This window comes from Canis lupus, chromosome 3 (assembly GCF_048164855.1).
Source record: "Canis lupus baileyi chromosome 3, mCanLup2.hap1, whole genome shotgun sequence".
Classification (NCBI taxonomy): Eukaryota; Metazoa; Chordata; class Mammalia; order Carnivora; family Canidae; genus Canis; species Canis lupus.
The window spans coordinates 69,608,368-69,622,620 of NC_132840.1; the positions used below are offsets into that span (position 1 = coordinate 69,608,368).

General features: G+C 37.4%; 1 protein-coding gene across 1 annotated transcript in view; it reads right to left on the reverse strand.

Annotated features, from left to right (window-relative positions):
- The window catches only part of ZW10 (zw10 kinetochore protein), a 30,709-nt gene that overhangs the window by 8,914 nt on the left and 7,542 nt on the right, over nucleotides 1–14,253 (reverse strand). The window contains exons 3-10 of the mRNA XM_072822049.1: nucleotides 13,521–13,622; nucleotides 13,246–13,323; nucleotides 12,928–13,087; nucleotides 11,525–11,677; nucleotides 10,857–11,048; nucleotides 4,709–4,872; nucleotides 3,952–4,134; nucleotides 405–643 (exon numbers count right to left, since the gene is read on the reverse strand). Coding sequence (XP_072678150.1) covers nucleotides 405–643; nucleotides 3,952–4,134; nucleotides 4,709–4,872; nucleotides 10,857–11,048; nucleotides 11,525–11,677; nucleotides 12,928–13,087; nucleotides 13,246–13,323; nucleotides 13,521–13,622 — 1,271 coding nt within the window. The remainder of the gene's footprint in view (nucleotides 1–404; nucleotides 644–3,951; nucleotides 4,135–4,708; nucleotides 4,873–10,856; nucleotides 11,049–11,524; nucleotides 11,678–12,927; nucleotides 13,088–13,245; nucleotides 13,324–13,520; nucleotides 13,623–14,253) is intronic.

The window sequence follows — 14,253 nt, forward strand, 5'->3', positions numbered from 1 at the left end:
ATAAAATAAACATTTAAGTATTGATCATTTTCGAGGTGGTATTCTAACTTCTTTACGTGTGCCTTCTCATATAACATCATTCAACTCATATAAAAAGTAAAAGTCAAACAAAAATTAAAAGAGCTTTTTGTAAAAAAAAAAAGAGATTAACTTTAATGTTAAAGAAACTCCACTCATCATCCATACACGTTTCCATTTTAAACATATGCTGTGAGAAGTACATGCTACTGTAAATAAAAGTTAATTATCAGTATGTATCGGTGTGCTGCACTGTTTTTCTAGGAAAAAAAAATACTAACTAATGTTAGGATAAGAAAACCCAAAGAATTCCAACTAATTTTCTTAATAAATGTCTAGGTTCGGTATACATTTAAACCAGTCACTGCCGTTTTCAGAACGCTTACCACTGATCACTGCTGGTTGTTGCCTCTACTAAAGTCTGGTAGGCAAGTTCCATTAACTGCTTCACAGATTCACTGATACGGCACGTGGGCAAAGAAAAGGAATGTTGGTCCAATGTATTTTCAGGCTCTAAATTCACCACCTCATTAAACTGAGTTTTGGACATATTCTGTACTTGTGGCTTCTCATCCTTCTCAGGACAGGGTAAGGCTGGCACATTTATCTTATAATCAGGAGTAATCTAAGATTCAAACACAAAACACAGAAAATGTATTGTCCTGAGAATAATGCAAAGGCAAATATACAGAAAGGATAAGATGCTGGTGGCCTGCATGATGACCCAGCTGTGGCTCTACAGAACAATCAAAAGATTTGAATAAATACGGAAATGATTTTAATGACTGCTCAATCTTGGGTGAGAGCATGTCATAAGTAAATAAAGAATCCCCTTTACTATGGCATTCTTCCATTTCTTCTGTGTATTCTTCATAATGGTGGAAACTGGCCCAAGATTTCAGGTAAATGAAAGGACCTCCAGAAATCATCTTTCTCGGGCCAGACTATGAAATTATTGCAGACAAGTATAATTGTGTGTCCTGTGGTCATTAAACACATTATTTCCTACCAGGAACGTGTGTTGGTTCAGTCTAAAAAATAACCCATTCAGGCTAGCATATCGTCCCCTAAACAAAACAGAACTTCAAATCAAAACCGAAAAAGCTTCCCTTACATTTATACAGAACGGAAATTCCTAGATGTATCAAGACCCTGAAAGAACACCAGGCTGCTAGGCTGCAAACATCAGTGATATTTTTAAATCTGACTTTTAACAAAGTCACTTAATTTCTCTAGTCCTCAATTTTCTCATAGTAAAGTGAAGAAATTGTCCTACAATAATGGTCTTCAAACCTCATTTTCCAAACATACCAGAAGGGCCAAGGAAAAAAAAAGAGATTAAGCAGGTGGGAACAGCAGGCTCTGCTGCAAGAGCAGCAGTCCTGTTCTGCACATGCTGGACTCCCCACCACGTTTCTAACAGAAAAAGCTCCAAGTTCTAAAAAAATGGTTATGTCACCAAATTTGCCTTCCTGATCTATAAAATGATATAATAAAACCTACTTCAAAGGGCTATTAAGAAGTTTAAGTAAAAAAAATAAAATAAAATAAAATAAAAGTTTAAGTGACAATACAAATGTCTCAGGGTTGGCAGTCAAATTTATGGCTAAGAGAGTAGAAGGAAAACATTATAGAGGTGATTTAAAAAATGCTAATGTTTGTCTGAAAAAGAGTGGGCCCAAAATACACGTGACCCAATTAAGTGACTTCTTAAGGAAGGTGAGGGAACCCGTGATGGAAGCATGTAAGATCTAATCTGCTGCCTGTCAGGTTAAAATGTCAAAACAAGACCCACAACAAAACGTAGCTTTAGATCTTAGGGGAAAATAGTGGCTATACACAAGGAATGGTTTAGAGGGAATTTAGATGAAAACCATGAAAGGCCATTTAGCTGAAAATGGTTTTTAGAAAAAGGAAGAGGATCTTTTCAAAGCTGGGCAATGGAGAAGATCTAATCCCAGGGCCTAAATGCCAACAGAAAGAACCAGGATCAAATCCAGAGCAGTGGTTCTCAAACAGGAACAATTTTGCCCTCTGGAGGACATCTGGCAATGTCTGGAGATATTTTTCATTGTCACCACTGGGAGAGGTGCTACTGGCATCTAGTGGGTAAAGGTTAGGTATACTACTAAGCATCCTACAAAAGAGCCCCCCCACCCCAACCAACAGCAAAGAATTACCTAGTCCCAAATGTCAACAGTGCCACTACCGAGAAACCCTGACCTAGAGAAAGCTACTATTAGGATTTGAGTTCTTAGGAAAATGCAGTCACAGTGTCAGAGCTAGTTGAGTATAGGGAGCTCAGAGATTGTCTCGTTCAATTCTGTCACATTACAGAAAAGGAAAATGAGGTCCAAAAGGTTAAAAGATTTGGCCCAGGGCCACAGAGCAATCCAGTAACAATCCTATTTACATCAAAAAGTCATGAGACAGGAAAGTGGGTCATATATGAACTCATTTACCAGATATTTACTGAGCACTAAGTACATAGTACTATGTACCAGTATTCTCTTGGTACCGGGGAGATACGACAGTAGACAAAACAGTGGGGAAGAAAAAAAGAGCCCACGTGGAGCTTATTTTCCAAAGAGAAAGAAACAATAAATAATAAGAGATTCAAAGAAAAATAAAAGCAAGGAAAAAAGGGCATAGGAATAGGAGGAGGTCACAATTTTAAAAAGAATTGCCAGGAAGGGGAACAGTCATACCCCTAGTCATACAGGTAAACATGTTCCAACAAGAGGGAACAAGAGATTCAAAGGTTCTGCAACCAAGTGGGCTGAGTCAATTCAGGGAACAGCAATGAGTCCCAAGTGTGTGCAGCAGAGTAACTGAAGAAGAATGCAATGGGAGATGGGGTAGAGAGGAATGGTGGGACAAACCCTACAAGGCCTTGGAGGCTACAGTCAGGCTACTCTTTTTCTAAATCCAGGGAAACCCCTGGATTTTGTGCAGGATAATTACATAATCAAATGATATTTATGTAAAAATAAATAAAACCCCACAGCACAGTTGCTGGTACTGAGTGGATTACAGCTCCTTAATTATTCAAAATACCTCAAAATGTGTTCAAACCCGTGCCTCTCAAATGGCTGATGAACTATTTTGTTAGGTGGACACAGTAACAGGGCACCTCCAAGGGAATATCGCAAAAGAAGGGACAAAGGGGGAAAAAGAAAAAAAAAGAAGGGACAAAGGGAAGAGCTTCATCCCTATGACTGTGACATGAGAAAAAGAGCTGAGAAATGTTCTATTAAGAGACTACCTTAGTTTACATTTTACTTTAAGTAATACCTTACACTTACCAAATATTATTTGATATATGTAAAACTTGAAAAAAAAATAGAAAATACATCGAGGGCAGCCCGGGTGGCTCAGCGGTTTAGTGCCACCTTCAGCCAAGGGCGTGATCCTGGAGACCTGGGATCGAGTCCCACATCAGGCTCCCTGCAGGGAGCCTGCTTCTCCCTTTGCCTATGTCTCTACTATCTCTGTCTCTCATGAATAAATATATAAGATCTTAAAACAACAACAACAAAAAAACTAGTGCCTCCGCTAGCCTAAGAGATGAAGTCAACATTTTTACAGCAATGTATAATCTCTGGACTCAGAAGCCAAATTACATCTGTCACAAAATTGTGGATTAAAAACTCAAGTAATAAAGTTAATTTCAACAACAGGAATCTATGATATTTACTTGTTTTTCAGTGTATACTATGCTTTCGTGTACACTCTCTTATCTGGGCCTCACAGTAACCTAGGGAAGAGGCAGCTATCAGGACCCCTTGAAAGATGAGAGAACTACCCGTTGCAAGATGAGTAACTTCTCTCACTGAGCTCAGCAATTGTCATACTCTCTTCCACTCTACCAAATTTGTCTCAAAAATGCACGCGGCTCCTAAACACAACATAATACGTGATAAGCCCCAGTACCTTCACAGTGTTGTGAATTTCAGAGGTCATTAGGTTTCTAGCTGCCACGATCACATCCTGACATTTCTTGTTAGCAAAATGAGAATTGATGTTGCGGGCATATTTCAGCAAATCCGTAGTATCTCCTTTTAAAAACCTCATCTCTTTTAGGGCATTTTCAAATTCTTCAGTGGACTGTATGATCTGAGAGAGACAAGGGGGAAAAAAGAAAGAATTATATACACATATTCCATTTCAGTATTGGAATTTCAAACCCAACACAAAAAAACTAACAGGGACCAGGTAGGCATTTAAGTTTTACAACAGACCAGCAGTTAGCAGGTATACATATATTAGGTATTCTTCTGGCCCAAAATCCATTAGGAATACTATCTTCAATATGAACTTCTGATTCTACTTAATAAAAGTGCAAAGATCTCTAAAATAAATACACTTATTTTAGTGTTCAAGGAAATGCTAAAAGAAGCAAAAAAGTAAAGTGTCACACAGTAGCTACAATAGTTGATACAAGTATAAAAGAACAATTGTTTTCCAAAGGTATCTTACTAATGAAAATATACTTAAAAAGAAAACATACTTCCCAATCAAAAGGTAGAAAGTAGGGAGAGAAATGAAGTAATAGAGAATTTGCTTTCACTCCCTATTAATAATTTCCTTAAAAATCTCACTAAAGTGCAAAAGGTCCCCAAGGAAAAACAAAAGATACCAATAGGTACCTACAGTCTCTTCCAACCTTCTGTAATATATCTGCACTCACCTCTTCATACTGCTGCAACTTGCTGCTATTAGTTGGGATAGAATAAACCAAGCAGTTTTTAATGAGGCACTCAGACAAGTCCTCCCAGATCATGTCACCAAGCATCTCAGCCAATATGATCTTAGATGTTTTTTCATTTTCTAGGTCAGTATCAAGAGGTAAATCTGAAACAAACAAAAAAATTTTAAACAAGACGCCATTCACAGTTAAGATTATTCTCAAGTTTCCTAGTTTTCTAGAATTCTAGAAATTTTAGCATGGGGAAGAAAACAGCACAGATCATTCTACAGCTATCTCAACTGCCTGCGTGGGACAAAGCATGGCACACAATTATTACTTTAGTCTCATTGCTGAACTGAGCAATCTGCACTGTATTACTGCCTGTACTCTACAACAATAAAGTATTAAGCCATCCACATCATACAGTAATCATCTACTGCAAATCTACCGATCGAGTTACACGACAAGCACTCCGAAGTTCTGCATACCAAGTTGAAACTCACTTCAATAAAATCCCAGTTCTTTAATAATGAATGAACATCCTCTGTCATCTTTGCCTAGGAGCAGCATGTTTATCCTAAGTGAAATATCAAAAAACACCTTACATTACAGCATGATAACTAACCTAGCAAACAGAATACTTCAATACCTCTATAGTATATTGTATGGTGGTTATTTCCCCCAACATATTTGGATGGAATTATTGAAAATATATTAATTAATTAAATAATTAAGAAACAGTGGCCAACATAGAGGGAAGAGGAACCATAAAAGACATAAGCTATTTTTAACCTAGTCCCAATTCACCGACCTTAGAGGATAAGAACCTTAAAAGAAAGTAAACATATTATCTCAGAGCCTTGAGAGTCTTAACAATGTCTAAAGTCTAGACTTGTACAGCCACCAACCACATTTTGCTGCTGAGTACTTGAAATGTGGTTGGTATGATTGAGGAACCGAATTTTTAAGATTTTTTAATCTATTTCAGTTTAAAAATGAATGCAAAGAGGAGTGGCACCTGGGTGGCTCGTTAGTTAAGCACTTGACTCCTGATTTCAGCTCAGGTCATGCATGACCTCAGGGTCATGAGATCAAGCCCTGCATCTCTCTCCCTCTGCCCCTTACCCTGCTTGTGTGCTTGCTAAATTAATGAATAAATGAATGAATGAATTAAATCTTTTTAAAAAATGGGAGTCAGGGTATGTGATCATAAAGAGAGAACACAAAGCAGCTTGTGGCAATAGAATAGTTCCATATCTTGATTATGGTGGTGGCTATGTGGACCTACGTATGATAAAACTACACAGAGCTATACACACACACAAATGAGAGCAGATAACACTGGTGAAATCTGAATAAGCTCTGTTGAATTGGACCATCGTCCATTTGCTGGGTTTGGTATTATACTAAAGGTAGACGAGATATTAATGCTGAGGGAAATGGCTGAAGGGTACATGGGACATGTATATCTTTTGAATAAAAATTTTGAAGTAAAAGAAAAAAAGGAAGCAGTGTAAAGTAGTTTTGTTAAGCACAACTTCGTTGTTTCGGTAAGACTGCAACATCACTTTAGCTACTGTACCATGTAAGCTATTATGCTGTCTGTAGTGCTCATGTCAGAGGCAGGCACACATCATTTCTAGTACGTCACATGAATACCTCACCAAGCTAGTCGGCGTAAACAGATCCATTCCATTCTAATTATTTTTTTCTATGCACCAGTGTAACACTGTAATGCATTTATTTGAATACTTATGCATACAGCACAAGCTACACTGGTACCTAGATAAACTGTAAAAGGCAATTAAATTGAAATGCTAATTGTAATTATAATATAATTATTTTTCTAAATTTAAGAAAAATAACCATGGACAAGGTATACTACCGATGAAGAATTAAGTGAAGATGTAAAAATGAATAGTATCATGGGAAAAAAAAGACTGGAAGAGAACATCACACATTTCACAATAAATGGCAGCTGCAATTTACTAACACAGAGCAAAACAAATCTGCTTTTTAAAAAAGAGAATAAAGTAAACAATATTGAGACATTTTCAGCAAATATACATATTTCACTATACTGTTCAAAAGTACTCTATTCTTATTTTAGTTTTTTATTAAAAAAAGGTAACTGAATTTTGTCATATTTTCCATATCTAATGACATGGAATTTAATACGAAATCTATTATTAAATACAATTTAATATGATGACATAATAAACTGGTTGATAGCTTTCTTATGTTAAATACCTTTGCACTCCTAGAATAAGCAATGGCTCTTTTTTTTTTTTTTTTAAAAGATTTTACTTATTTATTCATGAGAGACACAGAGAGAGGCAGAGACATAAGCAGAGGGAGAAGCAGGTTCCCTGCAGGGACCCTGATGTGGGACTCGATCCCAGGACCCCCCAGGATCACGATGTGAGCAAGGCAGAAAATCAAACACTGAGCTATCCAGGCACCCCACACCCCAGCAAGGTCTCCCCCACCCCCTTTTTTTTAAGACTGACTTACTTACTTACTTACTTACTTACTTACTTACTTATTTATTTATTTATTTATTTATTTATTTATTTATTTATGATAGAGAGAGAGAGAGAGGCAGAGACACAGGAGGAGGGAGAAGCAGGCTCCATGCAGGGAGCCTGACGTGGGACTCGATCCTGGGACTCCAGGATCACACCCTGGGCCAAAGGCAGGCGCCAAACTGCTGAACCACCCAGGGATCCCTAAGGTCTCTTTTTTAAAGATATTGGATTTTTAATTTACTACATTTTGTAAATGTTTGCATTTAAAACCCAAAGGTAAAATTGTTCTACAGTGTTTTCTCTGGGTGTAAACTATCATTATTACATTTTGGTATTATTTATGCTGGCTTTTGTTTTTTTATTTCTATTTTTTAAGATTTTATTTATGTATTTATTTGAGGGAAGGAGTGTGAGAGCATGAGCAGGGGGCAGACAGGCAGAGGGAGAGGGAGAAACAGGTTTCCCACTGAGCAGGGAGCTTGACATGGGGCTCAATCCCAGGACCCTGAGGTCCTGACCGAGCCATCCAGGTGCCCCATCCTAGTTTTTAAAAACTTAACGTAGGACATAGTCATATTTTTCTATTGACCGAAAGAGTTTGATTAACACAGGGATTATTTATAATTTGAAGTATACACAGAAATGAGTATAAACTCTCTGTGCCTGACTAGTGATCTTTTTAGTGGCAAGTCTTTGATAACCTTTCAAATTTCTTCTACAATTACTTGTATGTTCAGAATTTCTGCTCCTTGGTAAAAATGTGTAATCGATACTTTCTAGAAAATCATTCATGGCAAGAACAAAATTTGCTTGTTATGACAAGTCCCAAACCACTAAGATTTATAAAGAAAAAGCCCAATTTTCTTTTTTCTTTCTCTATATCCACAAGCTTCTTTCTCCATGCCCAAGTGACCAATGCTATCATTTTCGTTTGTATTCTTCTATTATAGTTTTTTAAAAAATGTGTGTCTATATATATATATATAGACACATACACGTACTTGATATGGACTGAATTGTACACTCTCCTCCACAATCTGTATGTTGAAGCCTTAACCCCCAATGTGACTGGATTTGGAGATAGGGCCTGGCCTTTAAAGAGATAATTAAGATTAAATGTGGTCATAAGGGAGAGGTCATATTCCAATAGGATTGGTCTCCTTATAAGAAGACGAAGAAACACCAGTGATGCACTCTTACAGAGGACAGACTAGTGAGAAGGCTGTCTGCAAGGCAAGGAGAGGGCTCAGGAGAAACCAAATCTGCTAATACCCTGATCTTGAACTCCCAGCCTACAAAACTATGAGAAAATAAATTTGTTCTTTAAGCCACACAGCCTATGGCATTTTGTTATGGCGGCCACAGCAAATCAATAAAATTCTCATATAAGGGACTGCTCTCTTTTTTATAAAAATGGGTTCATGCGGTGATCACTGGGTGGCTCAGCGGTTAAGTGCCTGCCTTTGGCCCAGGGCGGGGTCCTGGAGTCCCAGGATCGAGTCCCACGTCGGGCTCCCTGCATGGAGCCTGCTTCTCCCTCTGCCTGTGTTTCTGCCTCTCTCTCTCTATGTCTAGCATAAATAAATATAAATAAATCTTTAAAAAAATGGGTTCATGCCATAGATTTTAAACTTAACTTTTTTGTCACTTAGAAACAGATCATAGGGCAGCCCCAGTGGCTTAGCAGTTTAGTGCAGCCTTCAGCCCAGAGCATGATCCTGGAGACCCGGGATCTAGTCCCACATCAGACTCTGATGGAGCCTGTTTCTCCCTCTGCCTGTGTCTCTGCCTCTCTCTCTCTGTGTCTCTAATAAATAAATAAAATCTTCAAAACAAACAAATCATAGCCATCTCTTAAGCCAACATCTCCATGTCTGCTTCATTTCTTTTCCCTAGAAAAGAATGTACCAAGTATGGCTCAAACATATGTTATGTAACTATTGCCCAAATGATGCACAGTCCAGTATGCAAGTATACAACACTACTCAAACATATAACCTATTGATATCACTTCTGTAAAGAACTAAAAAGTGGAACACTAGGTCAAAGGGGTGTGTGTGTGTGTGTGTGTGTGTGTGTGTATATATATATATATATATATATATACTATAATAGAGCTTCATATTATTTTCTACAAGGCACTCATAAAAAGCACTGAAAGAAACTACCTTTTTACTTTTTCTTTTTTTTTTTTTTTAAAGATTTTATTTATTTATTCATGTGAGAGAGAGAGGCAGAGGGAGAAGCAGGCTCCATGCAGGGAGCCTGACGTGGGGCTCGATCCCAAGTCTCCAGGATCACGCCCTGGGCCAAAGGCAGGTGCTAAACCGCTGAGCCACCCAGGGATCCCCCTTTCTACTTTCTTACCAGAAGTGTCTCATACAGATCTTTTAATGTCAGCCCTACCTAAGGATGAAAGTTCACCTTGATACTGTGATTTCCATTCCCCTACTAGGGAGGTTAAGCAATACATTTTTATTTTTGTTTATGAACAAATTGCACCTTCTCTTCTGTGAATTGACTATTCATATTTTTGACCTATTATTCTTTTCCTATGCATTATGTCCCTAACTGAAGGCACAAGAAAAATACCTTGGATTTCTGCAGTTTATACAAGTCTGAAGACTTTTTTTTCCTTCTCTACTACTGTTAAAACTAGAACCAATTCCTTTCTTTAAACAGAAGTTATTTTATAAATAAGTAAATTAAATGACCACCAGGAAGGCATACAAACACCAAGAGCATTTTAAAATTCTTTTCTACAGCAAGAAAGTTTGACTATTCAGTAAGACAACTGAGAAAAGCATAATAAGTCTAAATAAATAAATAATTCTTTAAAAAAAAAAGTAAGTCAAATAACTAAAAAGTATTAAAATACCAGAAATACTTTATTTTTAATAGTATAACAACCAAAAAAATTATTCAAAGCAATACAGAAACTGGCTATTTCAATTGTGAATATACAAAGATCTAACAAATAGGCTAAGATGGAATGTAATCTCTTATGTTAAATCTAGTTTGTTTCTATCAGATTAATGGGGATTTTCCTATTGAAATATGTAAAACAATACTTGGTCCAGGGCGCCTGGGTGGCTAAGTTGGTTAAGTGTCTGACTCTTGATTTCTGCTCAGGTCATGAGATGGCAGGGTTAAAAGACTGAGTAGGAGTGGAGCTGCTTAAGTTCTCTCTCTCTCTCTCTCTCTCTCTCTCTCTGCCCCTTCCCCACCTCTCTTTCTCTCCCTCTCTAAAAAAAAACAAAAAACAGTACTTAATTCACCTCTGCTTCTCCCATAATTAAAGCAAAAGTCCCAAAATGTGACATTACTAAAAGTCCAGTGAGAGAAATATATCCTAGAATTCAACTAAATATTACAAATACAGAATCCGGGGTAGCACTGGTGACCCTATTTTCAATACAGGGAGGAGAATGAATGTAAAACAGGGCATGAAGTAAGCAGGTGATAACTTTACTCCTGTGGCATAATTTACTCCCCTCCAATCCTCTATATATTCAGATTGGGGGCATTTTTATCTACTTTAAAATATTACTTACTTTTAAAAACAATACTGACTTTTCCTAAATATAAAAATACAAAAGCACTACCATGGGGCTACATACCTAGAAGGTGTTTCTGGAGCACTTCCAGTACCAGTTTGATCTTTGCAAAAACTTCAGATGGTGACGGATGTTCCAAGTCAGTCATTACAGATTCAAAACGAATAATAATGATGTTAGGCTGCCTTTCTGTAATAGCACAAAGGGATGGGCAAGATGCCAGAGGCTTAAGGATATACTTCAGCAGCAGCTGACCTGAAAAATTGTGTGAACACTCATCAGAAATCACTGGAACAAACTTTTAAAAAGCAAGCATGCCCCCCCACCATATCAAAAAAATTCTTTGAACCTAATAATAAAAATACCTATACTGTGACATCACACACCACTCATGCACTGCAGGTTTTCCCACTGACGTTTCCCAGGCTGTCTACAGATTTTTTTTTTTTTTTTTTTGTCTACAGATTTTTATTTAAATCATTCAAAAAGTCAAATTAAATAAATAGCAGTAGCTGGTTTGAAGAAAGGAAAAAAGGAAAGACAAGAAAGGATCCAAGCCCTTAATAAAATGGGTAGTATTTATAAGAATTCCATTTGATGAATCACAAAGCCAAACCTTAGGTTTCATCATCAATATTACCTAGAGAATAATTTTACAAACCTCTCTGTCATTCCTTTAACACTGAACCTTCTGAGATCTCATGAAAATGAAACCACATAGTATGCCTTACCAAATGATTTAAGCTTCATTTGTAGTTCCTCAAGAATAGAAAATGCCAACAGGACAGAACTGATTGGTGGCACAGGGGTCTTCTCTTCTTTCTGAGACTGTTCAATGTATAAATGAAGTTCTGTTTGTAGGAAAGATTCCAAGTTGCTGGTATCTAAGAAAAAGGGGGAAAACATCAGCTGTCTCAGCAATACAAGATATTCTCACTTCTATTCCTCAGGGGTCATTCTCTACTGAGATTTCTAAATATGTGGTTTTGTTACAATACACTTCTAATGCAACCAAATTTTAATTATGACATACATGTCCTTGGCATCACTTTAAAACAGGAAATGACTTTCTGGTATATTCAAAGAATCAAACTAAGTGAAAAAGCAAAATGATGTGCCTAAATAAATTGTTTATTATACATGTACTGAATGGAGGTAAAAGGAATGACGAGTGGGGTCCTAATCTCACTTAGGATCTCTTTAATGTTCTTTTTACCAAGTAAAGAAAGAAAATACCCTGCCTAATTACAAGGGTGTATTTTAACAAAGAATTATATGACTGCTATCTTCTCTTAAAGTCCACTTGGAAATTTACCCAAAATTTTCTGGATTACTTCCTTCAAAATGTCCAAAATACATACGTGTGTGTGTCTATATATGCGCACACATATTCAATGAATCTGGAGGCCCAAGTGGATATGGAAAAGGGGGTGGGTAGACTGAAACAAACTAAATTTCAAGATTCAATGCTAGAAAATATAACAGGTATAATGGCATGTCCTTTATATATACTCTCAGAGCAGATCAAAGAAGACTCATACCTACAAGTCAGCAGAGAGGCTGAGAGCCAAGCAGCATAAAGCAAAAGCCAGGACCAAAATAACCCTATTTCTTCATCTTGCAAAGCACCCCCTATGTCATGATTTTGCCATTTTTTTCTGCAAGGACTGAAAAAAACTGCACCAAACCGCTGTCCTACTGACATCCCCCAGTCTTCTTTCCTCACCAAGAGAAAAAATGGTTGAAGAGCTTTTCAAAGCTTTCTAGCCAAGGTAAGCTGCTGGGATTAGGGCTATTGGGAATGGGTGTACCTACAAAGCAGTGGAAACTGTGTGGTCTTAAACTGCTACCACCTCCTCCACTACACCCTCATCACGTGAATCCCATCCACCCAATCATCTTCCCCTCCTGTGCTCCTTCCTCGTGACGGGGATAAAGAGATGTAAGGAAAGTAAAGTGAGGACACATTTTCCAGGTGAGTTGATCCTAACAAGCATTCTGCAGAACAGAGGAGTCCATGCAGGCTGATAAATGAAACAACCTTATCCACCAATATAAAGTATTTAGAACATATTCAGAGGCCACACTGGTTCAGGCAGATTAAGCAAAGCAGTCCACCTGAGGTCAGCAGCACCTTTTGATGGCGGGAACTTCCATACAATCAGCTTCTGCCACTCTTCTCCAAGGTGATAAAGTATGTTCTGTTTTTGTATTGTCAGCTCCATGCTGAGAGATTTCAACACTTTTAAATCAAAGCATTTTCTAGATTTTAGTAACTTCAAGCATTTCTGTGCCTGGCAATGAAATGGAATCATCGTTAGACATTCCATCTGGACTCAGGGCAATGAGAATATATTTGTATAATGATAAGGGATACATGGAACACAAAATTTACTAAAAACAAGAACAGAACAGTGCTAATTGCTTATACTGTGGAGAAAGCATTTAGTACCTCTTCCAGACACTGAGCAGCAGTGACATACTTCTTCTCCGTTAATGCACAATTATATTCTTCAATAGCAGCAGAAAACTAAAACGATAAGCATAGTCATTAGGTATTTCGTTTTATACATCCTATAATTTCAAGTCTGTTGCTTATTTGTTTTTAAAATTTGAAAAAAAAAAATACCTTAGAATCAGGGGGATACACATTTAATAATGAGACCAATTGGAAAAAAATGACTTTCTCACCAGCAAAACACTGAAGTTTGAGTTGAGTTTACTGACCTGCTGCAGCTGCTTAAGCAAACTTAGGACTACTGAGTCTCTTTCCAGCTGTTGCTTCAAGTCTGTAAATTCAGCAGTTGATACATGAAGATCCCGGCGAACCTAATCCACATATCAAAGATAAGTGCTTTTAAGCTATACTATATCTAAGAAATAAAACATTTATGGCTAATCAATAAGCTTTATTATGTGAACATAATTCATGCTGAAATTTAAATGCTGGTTAAGATAGGAATAACAACAACAAAAAATCACAGAATGAATTAGGAAGAGATCTTAAACGGTCCAGTCCACTTAGTCCAAACCATTATCTTATGCAGCAATACCCACTGCCATGAACATAACAGGCTCGTGTTACCACCTAACCTTAATTTAAGCAGTATTTTTCATCAGAGAGCTCATCCATCCACCTGGGTATCCTCACTGCCAAGTGACAACTCATTCTACAGCTGATAGCTCTAACTATTAGATTTTATGTTGAATCTGAAGCCACCTCCAATTCTGTCTTCCCTTTTTCAGGAACTGTACACTACTGATTCCTATTTTCTATATCCTTACCTCTTCCTATTCATTCTTCATTCATGAAATATACACTGACTGAATACCCACTACAGCAAGGCTTCTTCATTCAGGCTTCAACACGCTAAAATTTCCCCCATCTTTGAGAAAAACTTCCTCCATCTCAGCAACCCCCTATTTCTCAGTGGCTACCTTATTTCTCTCCTCTCTCTCA